We start from the raw sequence: 15,108 nt of genomic DNA, 5'->3' as shown, positions 1-15,108 counted from the left end.
GTTTATATTATTGTCGGTGGTAATCAACAGCAGCTGTCGATAGGGTTTAAGTTGTGTTTAATCTAGAATAATCCTTTATATTTCAAGATATAATGGTTTTTGGCATGAAAAACAAAGGGTGGGTGTCACATCTAAAGAGGAAATATATTTACCCAAAATCGAATGGCTGCAAACCAGAGCGTTTAGAGATTAGACTGGCTAATAAAGCATATGCTTAAGCTGCCAGGAGCTGTTGTTTCTGGGTCGATGATTTACCTGACAACAGAGGTATGCAGGAGGGGGCAGCCAAGGGACGTGGGAAATGACAGCTTTTTTTCTTAGTCTTAAACAGAAACAAATACACAGACAGACATATTGAGCTTGAGTTATGAAATCCACACTGTATAAGTGTCAATACAGCACATAACAAAATATTTAACATCAGGGCCTGAATAAACATTTTTTAATTTTCAAAAAATGAAAATTATGTCATTATTTACTCACTCTTAAGTCGTTTCGAACCTCTATGACTTTCTTCTGTGGAACATAAAAGAAAATATTTCGAAAATATAACCAAAACTTAAAATATCGTTTTGTGTGTTCCACAAAAAAAAAAAAAAAAAAAAAAAGAAACAAAATGAGGGTGAGTAGATAAATGACATAACTTTTGGGTAAACTATGCCTTTAAATGCTCATATTTGCATAGGCTTTCACATTCTAACACAGGTACTTCTCTCTCGAAGCAACCATCTTGCTAATAAGCACAGCTCACCACAGAGAGCCATAGGGTGACTAAGAGCGAGTCGAGGGTCCAGTGAGGAAAGCACAGTCATGACCATATGGTAAAGTGCCTTATATGGACACAAATCACCGAGACAGGTGGGCATCGGCCCGGTCAGCTGAGCTGTTGCATGCAGAACTGGACCCGTCTGCTCTTGGCTGGTGTGCACCCTCACAGGTGCGGTGGACCCGGGACTGAGGGGGATGGGTGAAGTCACCTTCAGTGGCCGCATGGCCATTTCTATTACATAATCAACATCATGAACATACAGAAAATGCTAAGTAAACATTCTGTTATGCGATCAAAATGTTTTCTTAATAGTGGTTGACCGATATTGATTTTTTTGATGGCCGATGGCGATATCTTAGAGAGCAGGGTGGCCAATATAAAGCCTATGAACACACACACACACATGCATGACATCTGTCTTTTACTTAATATTTACTGAATTTGAAATAAATCATTTGAAAATTAATTATATGAAACAATAATTTGAACATAACAAAAAATAAAAAACACTCAAAAAAAAAAAAAACTGGTGTGCAGTCAAAATAAAAGTACCGCTCTAAACACTGTGGCCAAACAGAGAAACTTATCGGCCAATGCTGATAACTACAAAAAATGTAAAATATCAGGTAATATATTGGCCATTGCGATATATCAGTCGACGAACTAGATCTTAGCAGTATTTTAGACGTACTGCACAACTAGAATGGTGGGAATTTTTAAGCACAATCGATCGCATTTTAATGGTGAGACTTTTGTTTTTGTAATCAGGCTCTGGGTTCAGATTTATCGTTTCAAATATAAAGAATTATTGGTTATTGTATCGGCCAAAATGTTCATATCGGTGCATCCCTAGTATCCATCCATCCATCAATCAAGTTGTGTGCAACACAAATAAATGAATAAATAAGTTTGTTAAAAGATTATATCAACTACTTAAGGTTTTCTTTTTAAAACCCCCCAACAAGAATGTTTTCATAGAAGAAATGTATGTATTTCTGTCATTGCATATAAATTTATGTATTTTTTTTTTAAAATAAATTAATCGATCCAGACAAAAAAAAATAGCATCATGTCATCGACCCACATACTGCACATTAAAGTCAGGAAAGAATAATATATGTAACAAGCAATAACAAAACAGTCATTCAAGCCTTTATGCACTAAAATTCCTCAAATCTAAAGATGGCAGATAATGTATAGGGCAGTCGCAAAAAGGTGTTGGGTGCCAGGGTAGCAGCCTGGGGACAGGCCTGTCCGGTAGTGTTCCTACTGGGTGTGGCACGCCACCTCAGCATTACCACTGGGCACGGGCGAAGCACCTAAGGACCCCAATGCCAACCCAGAAGGGAGTCCCAGACTGTGCCGGAAACTCTGAAACCCCTAAAACATTCCCTCCTCCCAGTCCTGGCATCTCAGCTACTGCTCTGAGCCCAACAGACATGCATGAGTCCAAACCCCAGCCTAAGCCCAGACAGATAACCATCAAAACCTATTACGCTTATGTTTTCAATTGAAAACATAGATTATATACTGAAACTTAAGAGTTAAGAGTGTTTGTGTGTGTGTGTGTGTGTGTGTGTGTGTGTGTGTGTGTGTGTGTGTGTGTGTGTGTGTGTGTGTGTGTGTGTGTGTGTGTGTGTGTGTGTGTGTGTGTGTGCGTGTGTGTGTGTGTGTGTGTGTGTGTGTGTATGCAACCAAATCCCCACTGCCATCAGCCACAGGAGGATGGGTTGTGAGGTTGTGGGGGCCAAAGGAAATGACTTTTTTGGTTGTTGTAATCCAAAATTGGATCTAAATCCTTTGAGGCTTAAGAGCAGAGGTTGCATTGGACATGTAACTGCAGCCAAATCTCTGGTCAGCTTGGCTCGCAAACCCAGCTGAGTGAGGGCATGCGTTTGCAAAAGTCACGTGTAGACATTAAAATATATGCAGCAGTTACTGCCTGTGTTTAGACCCATTTTCTGCTTACTGAACTGAAAGTCTAGGATGGCAGTTAATGTCAGGAAATTTTAACTTGATCACAAAATAAGGGGGTTAGTTTACTGGGGGAGCCAAATTTCCATTTTGTACTACAGTGTGAAATAAAAAAGTATATATAAATAAATAAATAGTTAAGACTTTTAGTTAAGACAAATTTACAAAAAAAATTCTATTAAAAATTGTTATTTTGAACTTCTTTTGAAAAAAAGTATCAGTTTCCATAAAAATATTAAGCAGCACAACTGTTTCTTGAGCAATAAATCAGCATATTAGAATGATTTCTGTGGAATCATGTGACAATGAAAACTGGATTAATTATGCTGTTAATTTAAAATATAATAATATTTCACAATATTAATATTTTTACTGTATTAATTTTTGATTAAATAAATGCATTGGTGACCATATAAGCTTATGAATAGGTAGTGTATTTATGTACCCAGGTGAAAAAAACATACACTTCTATAATGTACTTAAAGTGCTCTATTTTCGCACACTAATTTTGTTTTTTTTTAAAAGAGTTTGAGAATAAGAATCCATTTCAGTATCAATGAAAACGAGAAATGATAACGATATTGTTAGGGTCCACACAGCTGACATATTTACTTGTTGTAGTAGGCTATATCCATGCTGTGTGCATGAAACAGACGCTGGCTTTCTGCACTTTTACTTGACACATCTCCGCCGTTTTCTGTCTCTCTCATGCTGGAGCCTTCTTTTTTGTTAGCAGGTTTTCTGTCAGCATTGGTGTTCGACAGAGATGATGACTGTTTGAAAGTCTAATGCGGAAAGCTGATCCTCACTTTCCCCGTGTGTTATTTTTCCACTCAAACTCAATGAGGTTTTTTCCACTAAAACTTGAATGTGCATCATTTCATTTTATTACATCAACACAACACCAGTGGCGATCTCAGTACAAATATCACTCGCAGATTAATATTTTTGGAAGATTTTTGCAAATGCTACTGCTTTAGGTGCAGTCTGGAACCCTGTAATATAAAATAGGCCTAATATTTAACTTACCTGAAATACTTTACAATTTGCAATGCATATTATAGACGAAATGCATCATGGATTTAAAGCAAACCCATTTGAAACTACTAAAAACCTTGAGCAGCATGTGTTCTTTGAGTATGTGTAGTAGAATAGAGCAGAGTAGACTCCTCATATATGGTAGCTATTGATGTATTTCTAAAACTTTGGTCTAATGGTCTGAGATTGGCCTACCTGCAGACAGTGAAGCAGAGGCCTCCACTAGCCCCGGCCCCAAAGACAGCACACAGGACATTGATACTGTGTGCCGGAGAACTGAGAGGCAGCAGCAAGAGCAGCAGAGAAGACAACATGGTGAACAGAGGGTATCCTGGAGGATGGGCCACCTGAGGGAAAACATAGCTGTAACTCACTCGCAGAACTGATAACAGCAACAGAATCAAAAAAATCCCCCATACAACCATACAGTTCAGCTTTCAAAGGCAGACCTTACTTTTGTGGGTTACAGCATCACACTGTCCTCCCCCTCCCTTAAAGTCTGATCTCCTGTCTCCTTGCCTTCCCAGCAATTAGGCACTAAGTCCCCTAAGGAGCGATAAGGACTAGAGCTATTAAAGGCTGTCTCACTCCTACTGGCCTGATAACACACACACAGGCACAGCAGGCTGAGAAACACTGCACTAGAGCGAAGAGCAAGGAAACGTCTCTGAGAAGAGGTTGTTTGAGGGATGGATTGGAAATTCGGTGGACAAGTGGGTGTCTAAAAGCTAGTGTTAGTTCAAGATCAAAGCAGGAAAGAGGGTCCCATTCAACTGATCCCTCTAAACAATTTCGGCTGAAGTCCTTGTCAGTCAGATTTGTGGAACTGTGTTTAGTCAGTGTTGGGGGGTAAATAACCAAAAGTAACGTAAACTACATATTATTGACAAAACAAACAAACAAACAAACAAACAAACAGTGTACTTTGCATTCATAAACATGGATTCATTGACTAGTCCAGGGGTTTGCAAATTGGGGTGGTGGACCCTAGGGGGCTGCAGGAGGGTTCTAGAAACCTTAAATATAGAGAAAAAAGGATTTTAGGAAACAGTTCAATTGTATATTAATGTATGTAACTGGCATATATAGCTTATGGAACAAAAAAAAATATTTTAATTTATACTTATTTTTTATCTTTAAAAAGTGCTATTCAACTGAAACTGAAGACATTTTAATATATATATATATATATATATATATATGTTATATATATTCTATGGAAGCCTGTTTCTGTCATGGAATGAAAAAATAAAAAGTGTAACTAGCTTTTTATTTCACAATTTTTACTTTGTTTCTCATAATTTTGAGTTAATATCTTGCAATTCTGAAAAAAGTCAGAATTGCATGTTTATATCTTGCATCTGAAGATGAGGCAAACAACAGCATTGTAAGTCAATATTTACTATAAATCTAATATTAAATGCGAAATTCAGAAATCACTTGGTGAATTAGCAGGTAGTAATATAAAGTAATAATAAATAAGTAAATAAATAAATGAAAATGAACGGGGCAGCAAAGTAAATCCGTCACGTTCTTTTGATGCCTCCGATGGCCAATCTGAGACTTGTGACCTGCCTAATTTGTGGGTGAAAGAGTCTGTCTGGATCACAAAACACATTTCCTAAATGAAATATGAATTTCTAGAAAGTAATAAGAATATGAAATGGAATGTACAAAAACATTTTGTGATCCAGACAGGCCCTTTCATCCATAAAACGGGGATATAAACAGAGGAAAAAAGTCAGAAGATATACTGCGAGATATAAAATCTCAATCGAGAGATAAAGTCAGATTTGTGAGATTTTTTCAAGACAAATTTGAAAATGCAAGATGTAAATCATTACGTTTTATTAACTCACACAACTCAAGAAACAAAAGTTGACTCAAAATTGCGAAATATAAACATGGAATTGTAAGAAATAAAGTATATTTTAGGAAGTGGGCCCCTTACTATAGGTTATATTTGGGGAAACCCCTTATACATCAACTATTGGTCGACTACTAAAAATGGGAAGTCGTGCAGACCCTACTCTCTTGTATTAAGCATGGGGACGTCAGATTTACTTTTGTGAATTCATTCATTTGTACAATTAACTGAACTGAACCGGTAAAAAAAAAAGATTCACAAAATCCCCATATAATATAATGTTGTTAGCTACTTAGCATGTAGCATAGCTTAGCTTCTTTTTCAGCAGGGCAGCTTGACTGTAGCCGATCCACTTTAAATTATGAGCATAATCAATCGTAAAGTAGCTTCCCCAACATGGCTCAATATCTGAATCGAAATGTAGAATAAAGATGCAAATTCAATGAGAGGAAAGAACAGACAGCTTGAAGACAAGAAAGAGAGGTCAAGGCAGAGATGAACAGAGAGGCTTGGAAGGGGGCACAGAGACAGGACAAAAGAAAGAGAGAGACAGTATGGCAAACAGATGGCAGGGGCACGAAGGGCACGCTTGGAAGTGCCAGCAAGGTGTGTGTAACTGCGCAAGTGATGTGTGACGCGTGTGGCAGAAATGCCTGCACTGGTGCCACGCGAGGCCGACGGCATGGAAAGCAACGGAGAGGCGTCGCCGGGTCTGAAAGCGTGTGTGGTATGGCGGAAAAGGAGGGAACGCACGGTAGGGGGCAGTCCTGCTACGAGGAGTTTAAAGGAGAAAGGATCCACGGCTCCAGGGAGCAGGAAGGGAGGGCCGGCGGCCTGCGGCCCGGAGAGAGCCCTCCGACCCTGGGGAGAGCCGCAGACAGGCAGGCCACACGGACAGAGGGAGGGATTACTGGCATAGTGACACCGCCACAGCCTCCCTAAAAGGATCGCGACGGCGTAATAAACTTTATTAAATAATAAAACTTATTATAACTGTTAACCCGATTTAGTTCATTCTTTGCGGCTTACACACGCGCACACACGCATTCACAAAAAGGAGAGGGGTTGAGTATAATAAGCCTTATACCGTACATAAGGCGAAGCTTACAAAAGCCATCGCCTAACCATTCAGTCTAATTGGATTTGAAGAACAGGGTTGCAAATTATAGCATTCTCTAGTCCTAACTTAGTCAAAAAAAGAAGTGCATAGAAAAGAAGAGAGGATAAAAAACCTGTGGCCTGAAAAGTAAATTAATCATCTTTCTTCTCCCCCCATACTTAATTAAACTTCCTTAATGCTTATAAGAGTTAATGAGTGGATTGATTAAACAATGCAGCTAATGCTTACCCCCAGCTCACAAGCAGCAGTGATCAGCTCTCCTGTGGTAGAAAAACAGAGAGGGAAATTAATGTAAACCCAATAATTATTATTAAGAGACAAGTCCGCTCCTGAAAGTTTTCCCAAATCAAATACTTGCACTGGGTTTTGCATTAATTTGCCCGGATCAAAACCTGCAAAATCTTCCCAGTGTGACATTTCCTAAGCGACACGCTCATTCTCTTCCATCGCACACGGCTCCCCTGATCCCCGAGCAGACAGACGCACACATACACAGGCAAATCTATTCACTCTTTCCATATTCCGTGACTCGAGGTGCATGTGCAGAGCCTCATCCGTCGCTGTATGGCGTACACGAACGTAAACGACTGCGAGTCCCTTTGCGTAGAGCCACACGCATACAAAAAAAGCTCCCTCTGAAACTCGACGAGTGACTGATCTTTTTAAGAACTTCTGTGTTTCCACTCACAACTATTATACACATATCTAGGCCTGTAAACCCATCAACATATTATAAACCTATCAGGGTTCCCACACTTTCTGACCAATCAGTTTCCTGGACCTTTCTAGGCGTTCATGATTACCTAACAGTTCAGTGTATTTCCGGTTAAAGACCCTTAAAGGGGTCATGACATGAGAAATATTTTGATCTTTTGACATATAAGAGTTTTTTGTATCATTAAAACATCCTGCAAGTTTCAGAGCTTAAAACAAAGCATTTATTTAATCAAGTTCCAAAACGGCTCGTTGTGGGATTTGCAACGTCACACGCACAAAAATGTTTGCATATGCCCGCCTACAGAGCAAGACATCGACGAATAGTAAGACATAATCGCACTATAGGCCCCGCCCACTGGCATTCAGTCGCTTAACAGCTGACATTTACCTAGACTGGATCAAAAGTAAATAGAACCCATTAAGGTCAGTAACAAATGGATCGTTTATTTTTAATGATCGCGTCAGAGGATATGTTTGTTCGGAGAATTTGACTGCAGATAGTTTTGCAAACAAAGCACAGTGTCATGGAGAGCTCACAAAGAAACTTTTGTTTACAGATGAAGCAGTCAACTGTACTGGATCTGACAGCAGCTACATCGCAAACCCTAAGTAAATTATTTTATAATGCTTTGTCTGTAAATGAAGGTTTTATATGGATAATGTTCTCTCACGTGTACTAGCGAGTGGCCATTGGCACTCTTTTCCTATGCAATGTTGGTAGCCAATCATAACAGTGCCTTAAAGGAGCCAAAAACAGAATGAGGGTTAAAAATAATCGCCAGCCGATTAAATAGGACTATATTGTCTCGGATATGTTTTGCTAAAGGACCAAGAATTTACATCAATTGGTGGCCCAACATAGAACTAAAATTAAAATGAAATGTCAAGGTGTATTTTCTTTTGCCATGCTCATGTTGGCAACTACCTAATTTAGGTATGGCTTGAACTAAGCCATAGATGAATTTGCACCAAAGCACCAAAATAGAGTTCAACTGGCCACTGAATTTTGGTTTACGACCCACCAATTGAGATTCAAGTTTAAAACCATTTCACATTTATATACATTTCAAATATATTATTAAAGGGGTGGTTGATTGTGACTTTACTTTTTAACTTTAGTTAGTGTGTAATGTTGCTGTTTGAGCAAAAACAACATTTGAAAAGTTATGATGCTCAAAGTTCAATGCAAAGGGGGATATTGTCTTTTAAAGAATTTTCTGTTTAAAGACTACAACAAAAAGATGGTATGGACTACAACGAGCTTCTTCCTGGGTTAGTGACATCACTAACCCTAAAATTTATATAAATCCTGCCCCCGAGAACATGCAACAAAGGGGGTGAGGCCTTGTTGGGCTGCTTTACAGAAGAGGAAGAGGTGTTGTTGCCATGCCGTCATTTTACGCTGGACTGCTGAGGGTCAATTCAATGTTGGATTTGAACAAAAGATTAACATGACAGTACATGCTAGTCGATGAGTTGAATCAAGTCCACAGCAACTATAAAAATGTATCAACTATCCATTCCGAAACGTCCAGTTGCTTTCTAAAAGTTGTAACTTCTTCCTGAGTCTCTCCTAGTGATGGACGATTTCGAAACACTGGTTCATGAAGCTTCGAAACCTTTACGAATCTTTTGTTTCGAATCATTGGTTCTGAGCTTGTTTGAAACTGTCAAAGTCATGTGATTTCAGTAAACGAGGCTTCATTACGTCATAACTGTTTCGAAACGTTTCAAAATTTCAATGGTTCACCACTGGGGGCGATCTCTGTGAACCCATGAATCATGCAGATTCACTGAGATCGCCCCCTAGCAGCGAATCATTGAACAAGTGTCTGTCTATTACCTGAGTATTAAGTGTCTAAAAGTGTCTATTACCTGATCTCTGATGAGTTTTACACATTTGAAGATGTCTTAATGAGGTATTTGTATAATTAAAATAATCTATTTGGCTGTTTGAGATTCTCCAGCTTTGTTGTTGTTGTGCAACCGAAGCGTGAGCTGTTAAAGCTCCGCCCTCTTCTGGAAAGCCACGGGAGCAGCAGCTCATTTGCATTTAAAGGTACACACACACAAAAATTTTGTTTTTGCTCACACCCAAATAGGGGCAAATTTGACAAACTATAATAAATAATCTGTGTTTATGAGCTGACACTTCACAGACACATTCTGGGGACATCAGAGACTTATATTACATCTTGTAAAACGGGCATTATAGGACCCCTTTAATTCATCATTTATATTTAAATAAATTACATTTACACTACAATTCAAAAATTTGGGGTCAGTAATTTTTTTTAAAGAAATTAATACTTTTATTCAACAAGGGTGCATTAAATTGATCAAAAGTGACAGTAGAGACATTTCTAATTCTAATAAATGCTTTTATTTTGAACAACTTTCTTTTTATCAAAGAGTCCTGAAATAAATGCAGTCTTGGCGAGCATAAGAGACTTCAAAAATATTTTAAGAATCTTACCAACTCCAAACTTTAAATAGTACTGTATATCCATGACTTCAAATTTCATTCCTTTTCCAAGCCTAGAAATGAACTTTTTAAAATTCAAAGATGTTTATAGAATTTCCATGACTGTGGAAACCCTGCTCATTACAGTATCAATATAGAGGGGTTTAGGGGGGAAAGTGTAGCAACAATCAAAATCTAGAAACCTACAAACAAACAAACAAACAAAAATCTGTATTTAAACTGCAGTTCAGAGATTAATGGGCAAAAAGTCCTTTCGCCTACTAATCCCAAATGTTTTTGCCCTGTTGTATAAATCTAAGCAATGCTGCCTGACGCAATACTTGCCTAAACACTGTAAAATCCTATAATCTGTGCTCTCTGATGCAATATAAAATGTTCAGTGCATCACAAAATTTTGAAATTGTTAGCTGGCACTTCCTGCGTATCACTAGCGGTCGTCTGTTTTCGTTGTCATGTTGGAAGTCCTCTATCTGTAGGTGCAGACCCCTCACACTTCAGCGGCTGAATTTTCTCTGCTTTCACAGTCTCATTTAGAATAGAAATAAACACACCGGCGGTGAGGCCAGGTCTACCGCATTTCAAAGCATGTGGATCTCCTTGTAATCAAAATTTCTCATGTTATACGTCGCAATTTCATTCATAGCAGTGCAGTGCTGTGTCTAGACCCCAAAAGAGAGCCCAGTCCCATAGAGGGAGGGCTAAACAGAGAAAGGGGCACAAACGCAGTTGAGCGCAGGACAGCGGCGGAAGACGCGAAGTGTCTCTGTGATAGCACACCATCGGGCACCCACAGCAGCCTTTTTCCCCCATAATCCCCATCATTTCCACACTCGCATTCCTAGACAACAGCGGTCCCGCGGGGCGCCCGCTCAGCCTCTCCGGGGCGCAGCACACCTAAAGGGATTAGGACTGCGAGACGGAGACCTGGAGAATTTCTGCCGAGCATTCAGCTGGCGCTATCACGCCAGCATCCTGCAATGTCCCTAAACGCCACGCTTAAGGGGTTGGCTGTTTTTTTTTCTCTCTCTCTCTGTAAGCCCCAAACAGCTTCTTACACCCCGCCGCCTCCCCCCAAAAAGCCTCCAAAAGCCACCCTGCCCGTGCACATGCTGAAAGCTCACAGAACAGCAGCTTGTTGTTTGCACCACCCCAGAAGAAAAAACATTTATTTTTGAATTCCAATTAGTGAATCTGGCTGTTTATGGGGCAACTTTTTAAAAAGCTTTGTGCAAGAGTGCATCCATGGGTCAATGACAAAAAGGAGTGTATAAATAAAACACAATAAAGAAATACTTTGGTTGTACTTTTTTGTATTCTTGCTGGCTTCATATGGTTTTGAAAATATTTTATACCTTTAGAAAAATAATAATAATTGAACGACTCTAATAATGTCATGTGGTCGAACTATCAATCAAAATTTGTAAATTATTTTGAATGCATGTTAATCTTGAATACATTTTAATCATTATTTTCAAACAATAGTTTTAATATATTTCTCATGAGTTATTAAATATTACAAATAAATACTATTATTATTTTTTTTTTGGGGGGGGGGGGGTTACACCACATGACATTTGCAATCTAACCTTGTCTCGTCATAAAAAGGTCAAATGATCTGATATTTTAAAGGACTCTCTGACTTTCTGAGGTCCTTGTTATGATATAATTTAGTCTTATTTTTTATGCATGTTTAACTTTGCACCACATGACTTTGTTCGTCACACCATGGGACAAAAAGGTTTTTCATATTAATAAGCAGTTTTTTTGTCCGAAATAAAATTAAAAATTTAAATATTAAAAATTTTGAATTTTTTTTAATGAAGCATTTTCTTCATTATGATATCTGGATACTGACGTATCCCAAAATAAAAAACAGTAGCTACAACTGCCAGAGTAACTTTACATTAATAAGATTTCTCATAAGAAATAAATAGCATTAAATAACTGTTCTTTATGGAATTTCTTGGGGTAATGAAGATGGCTAACATAAAGAAAATCAAAAAAACATTTAAATGGTAAAATGCAGACTATTTTAATTAAATTCTTTCATTACATGAGACACGTTACATAAAAGCAGAACGTTGCATGTTTTCACTAATTCTGCAGTGCCTTAATATCATCATGTACAGTATTTCTCTCTCTCTCTCTCTTGTGATTAATGGCCTGACGTCACTCCAGAGGGATTATTTCTGTTCTCTCGACAGCTTTGAGAGGGACACAGTCTAGTCTGACCCAGCAGTAAATAACATTCCCATTTGTTCACACATTCTCAAAAACAACTTTTCTGAGCCAGTTTCAACTGCAACCAGAAAGTTCAATACTTTTTTAAAAATAACAAACGCTGTGCTTTAAAATAAACATCACTTGGTTCAATATAACGTGATGATATTCATACATTTTTGGTGTGGTTTGAGTTTCCAAATAAATTTTGGGTTCCACTGTAGGTGATGGAATTAGACAGGCGTCTAGAAAGATGAATAATAATAGGTCTCATGCTATTCATATTTCCAAAAGCTTCATGTCATACGGCGAATGTGATAATACCATATGCTGTTCTGTGATAGGCTGCATGTGATACAAACACAAACACATGTGACTGACTGGAGTCCTACCTGAGTCTCCACCGGGCACAGCGCGCGGAGCAGAGGCGACATACACCGCTAAAACACACGCCACTGTCGCTCCCGTCAGTGTCCACGTCAACTTGTCCGACGACATTTTTTAAGGTTTGAAGATAGTGTTAATTATTTGAAACTTAATGTATGTTACATGTTTATTCAACGTGTCTCGAGAACCATTCATTTTGCGCATCTAGTTTGCAAACCGAAAATACATGTTTGAATTTGAGCGTCAATAAACGGAAGCTGTATTGTCGAGGTAAGGTGTTAAAATAACTAAGTTATCGTTTAAGGCTATCCCCTGCCAGCACTTATGTAGATAGCATTGCAAATGTTGCTCTTAACAGCGGCGTCAGCGCCAATTCAAGCTTATAAAGATCGCGTCATTATGCGTTTTAATCTTCGCAGAAGCACAATCGGGACTGCATCTCACTGACTGCATTTACATCTGCACTGTTGATCTATTGACTTTTTCCGCCTGGACGCGAGGATACTAGCGCTGGATTTCACTTCCTGGTTGGGAGGGGTTTGTAATAGCGCTTGCAAAAATTACCAAAGTAACCGTAGTTTTCGCCGAAGTTGCAGCAGTTCTTGTGATTACTGCAACATTTTAATAAATAAACACGGGATCTTCATTAAACATTGTAATGAGCTTTCAGAAACTTTTTAATCTATCTTTAATGACTATAGCTAATGCTAAGTTACCACAGTTTTCATGTTAACTAACTGTAATAACCATATATGGTTACCATGTTTTGTTTCTCTTTCTATTTTTTGCCCTTCTGGATGCGGCGCCATCGTTTCAGGCTTTAATCCCATTATAATCTGGTGATGTGTAAACTCAGTGCCTACTATTATGATTTCTAATGACTTCTTTACTATAAACATACTTACCTTAGAAAAAGTGTTACTTTAACTGTTACTACAATAAAACATGCTATCATCCATTAATATCATCATCATCAAAAAAAAAAAAAAAATTAAAGTGGAAAAAAACTTATGCTGTTTAAAGGAAATCACATATTCTTTTATTATGGTTTAATAATAATAACAGCTTGTAACTAGGGTTACTATGATCAATTTAATAGTCAAGGTCGGCATATAGATTGCATTGTTTTGTAACTTGATGTGGATCATTAAAGGTGCTAAAGAGGATGTTTTGTTTTATACATTTTTGCAATATTACTTGATTACTCTTTACTAACTGATAAAAGACTATTTATTAGGTGCACTGAAAGTAATAATATTAATATACACAGGGCTGGAAATGGCTAAGATTCACTGGGGGGACTCTATATGGGAAAGATTTTTTTTTGTTCGTTTGTTTGTTTTTTTTACCTTCAATGACTTTTCAGATGTATTTAAATATAAAATATTATACAATTATATAATCTGCTAACATTAAAAAGGCCTATTCATGTTTCCTCCAAACAATATTTTCTTAATTATCAAGCAAGCACATTGAAAGGTCAATGAACAACATTTATGAATTGTGTGTGGCACAAACATGTTCATTCAACAGAATCTTTGCTTGGAGAAAATAACTGATAATTGATTTTGAATAATTGATTTTGGCCAAATTAAAGATACATTGTCTAGGAATTTGCATATGTGGTGCATACTGAATTGAACAGGTCAAAAACATTTTAAATACATTTGTCCTCAGGTTAAAGAAAACTGAATGTTTTGGGTGGTTACCACTCAGTATACTTTGAAAATCAACAATTACACATTTAAAGGGGAATCCAGTTTTAATGCAAAAGAAAGCTGATGTGCATTCTAAAAAGCAAAATAATTTGGATAATAATGTAAATATAATAATATTCACTCATCCCTTTTCTTAAACAATGGTTAAAAGGGTTGAAATGTAATGTTTATCATTTTATAAAACTTTTTGTTTTGAGGATGTTACCATAGAGGTTTTTTAAAAAAAAACAAATAAAAACATTGCTACCTGAGCATACAGTTTTATTCTAATATTCGCTGAAATAATTTCAACTGCTGATTTTTACTCAATAAGCTGCAAGATTCTGGAAATTGAGAATCACATTTTTTTTTTAAATAGTGTTCACAATTCTCCCATGATTCTGAATAGACAACTAAAAAAAAAAATAATGTAATTTACTGATTCTGACATCATGTTAGTTACTGCAGTCTATTTACAAAAAACATTAATTATTTGAATGAATTATTATTGTATAAAAATCGGTTTGAATAAATGATTCAATGACTCAATTATAAAGATGTCAATTGTTCCATAGATGAATCAACGTTTTGAACAATTCTTTGTAATGAATGAATCAATGACAAATAAATTTTTCACAATCATTTGTCACCACCTACTGGTGTAACGATGTAATTGATGCAATCTTTATTTGAAGTATCAAGTTACTTTCAAAGGGTAATTTACTCTATTTTGTTCACTTCCGTTTGGGATGGGGGACTGGTTGTCTTCCTTGGTTGCGAGGAGTTTGGGTTTGCTCCCTCAGGTTTATTTATTTGTTTGTTGCTTTATTTTTG

General features: G+C 37.4%; 1 protein-coding gene across 3 annotated transcripts in view; it reads right to left on the bottom strand.

The window, feature by feature from the left end:
• Positions 1-13,034, bottom strand: part of tmem260 (transmembrane protein 260) — a 38,866-nt gene extending 25,832 nt beyond the window's left edge. For 2 of the 3 annotated variants that reach the window (XM_067367731.1, XM_067367733.1), the window contains exons 1-3: positions 12,583-13,034; positions 6,997-7,028; positions 3,977-4,128 (exon numbers count right to left, since the gene is read on the bottom strand). In XM_067367731.1, coding sequence (XP_067223832.1) covers positions 3,977-4,128; positions 6,997-7,028; positions 12,583-12,688 — 290 coding nt within the window. In that variant the 5' untranslated portion in view covers positions 12,689-13,034. Of the gene's footprint in view, positions 1-3,976; positions 4,129-4,235; positions 4,415-6,996; positions 7,029-12,582 lie in introns of those variants that run through there. The other variant, XM_067367732.1, reaches the window with a different exon arrangement.
• Positions 13,035-15,108: the final 2,074 nt, after the last annotated feature.

The sequence above is a fragment of the Chanodichthys erythropterus genome, chromosome 18, assembly GCF_024489055.1.
Source record: "Chanodichthys erythropterus isolate Z2021 chromosome 18, ASM2448905v1, whole genome shotgun sequence".
NCBI classification, from domain to species: Eukaryota; Metazoa; Chordata; class Actinopteri; order Cypriniformes; family Xenocyprididae; genus Chanodichthys; species Chanodichthys erythropterus.
Note: the sequence above shows the minus strand (reverse complement) of the source record. Positions and strands in the feature narration are given on the sequence as shown.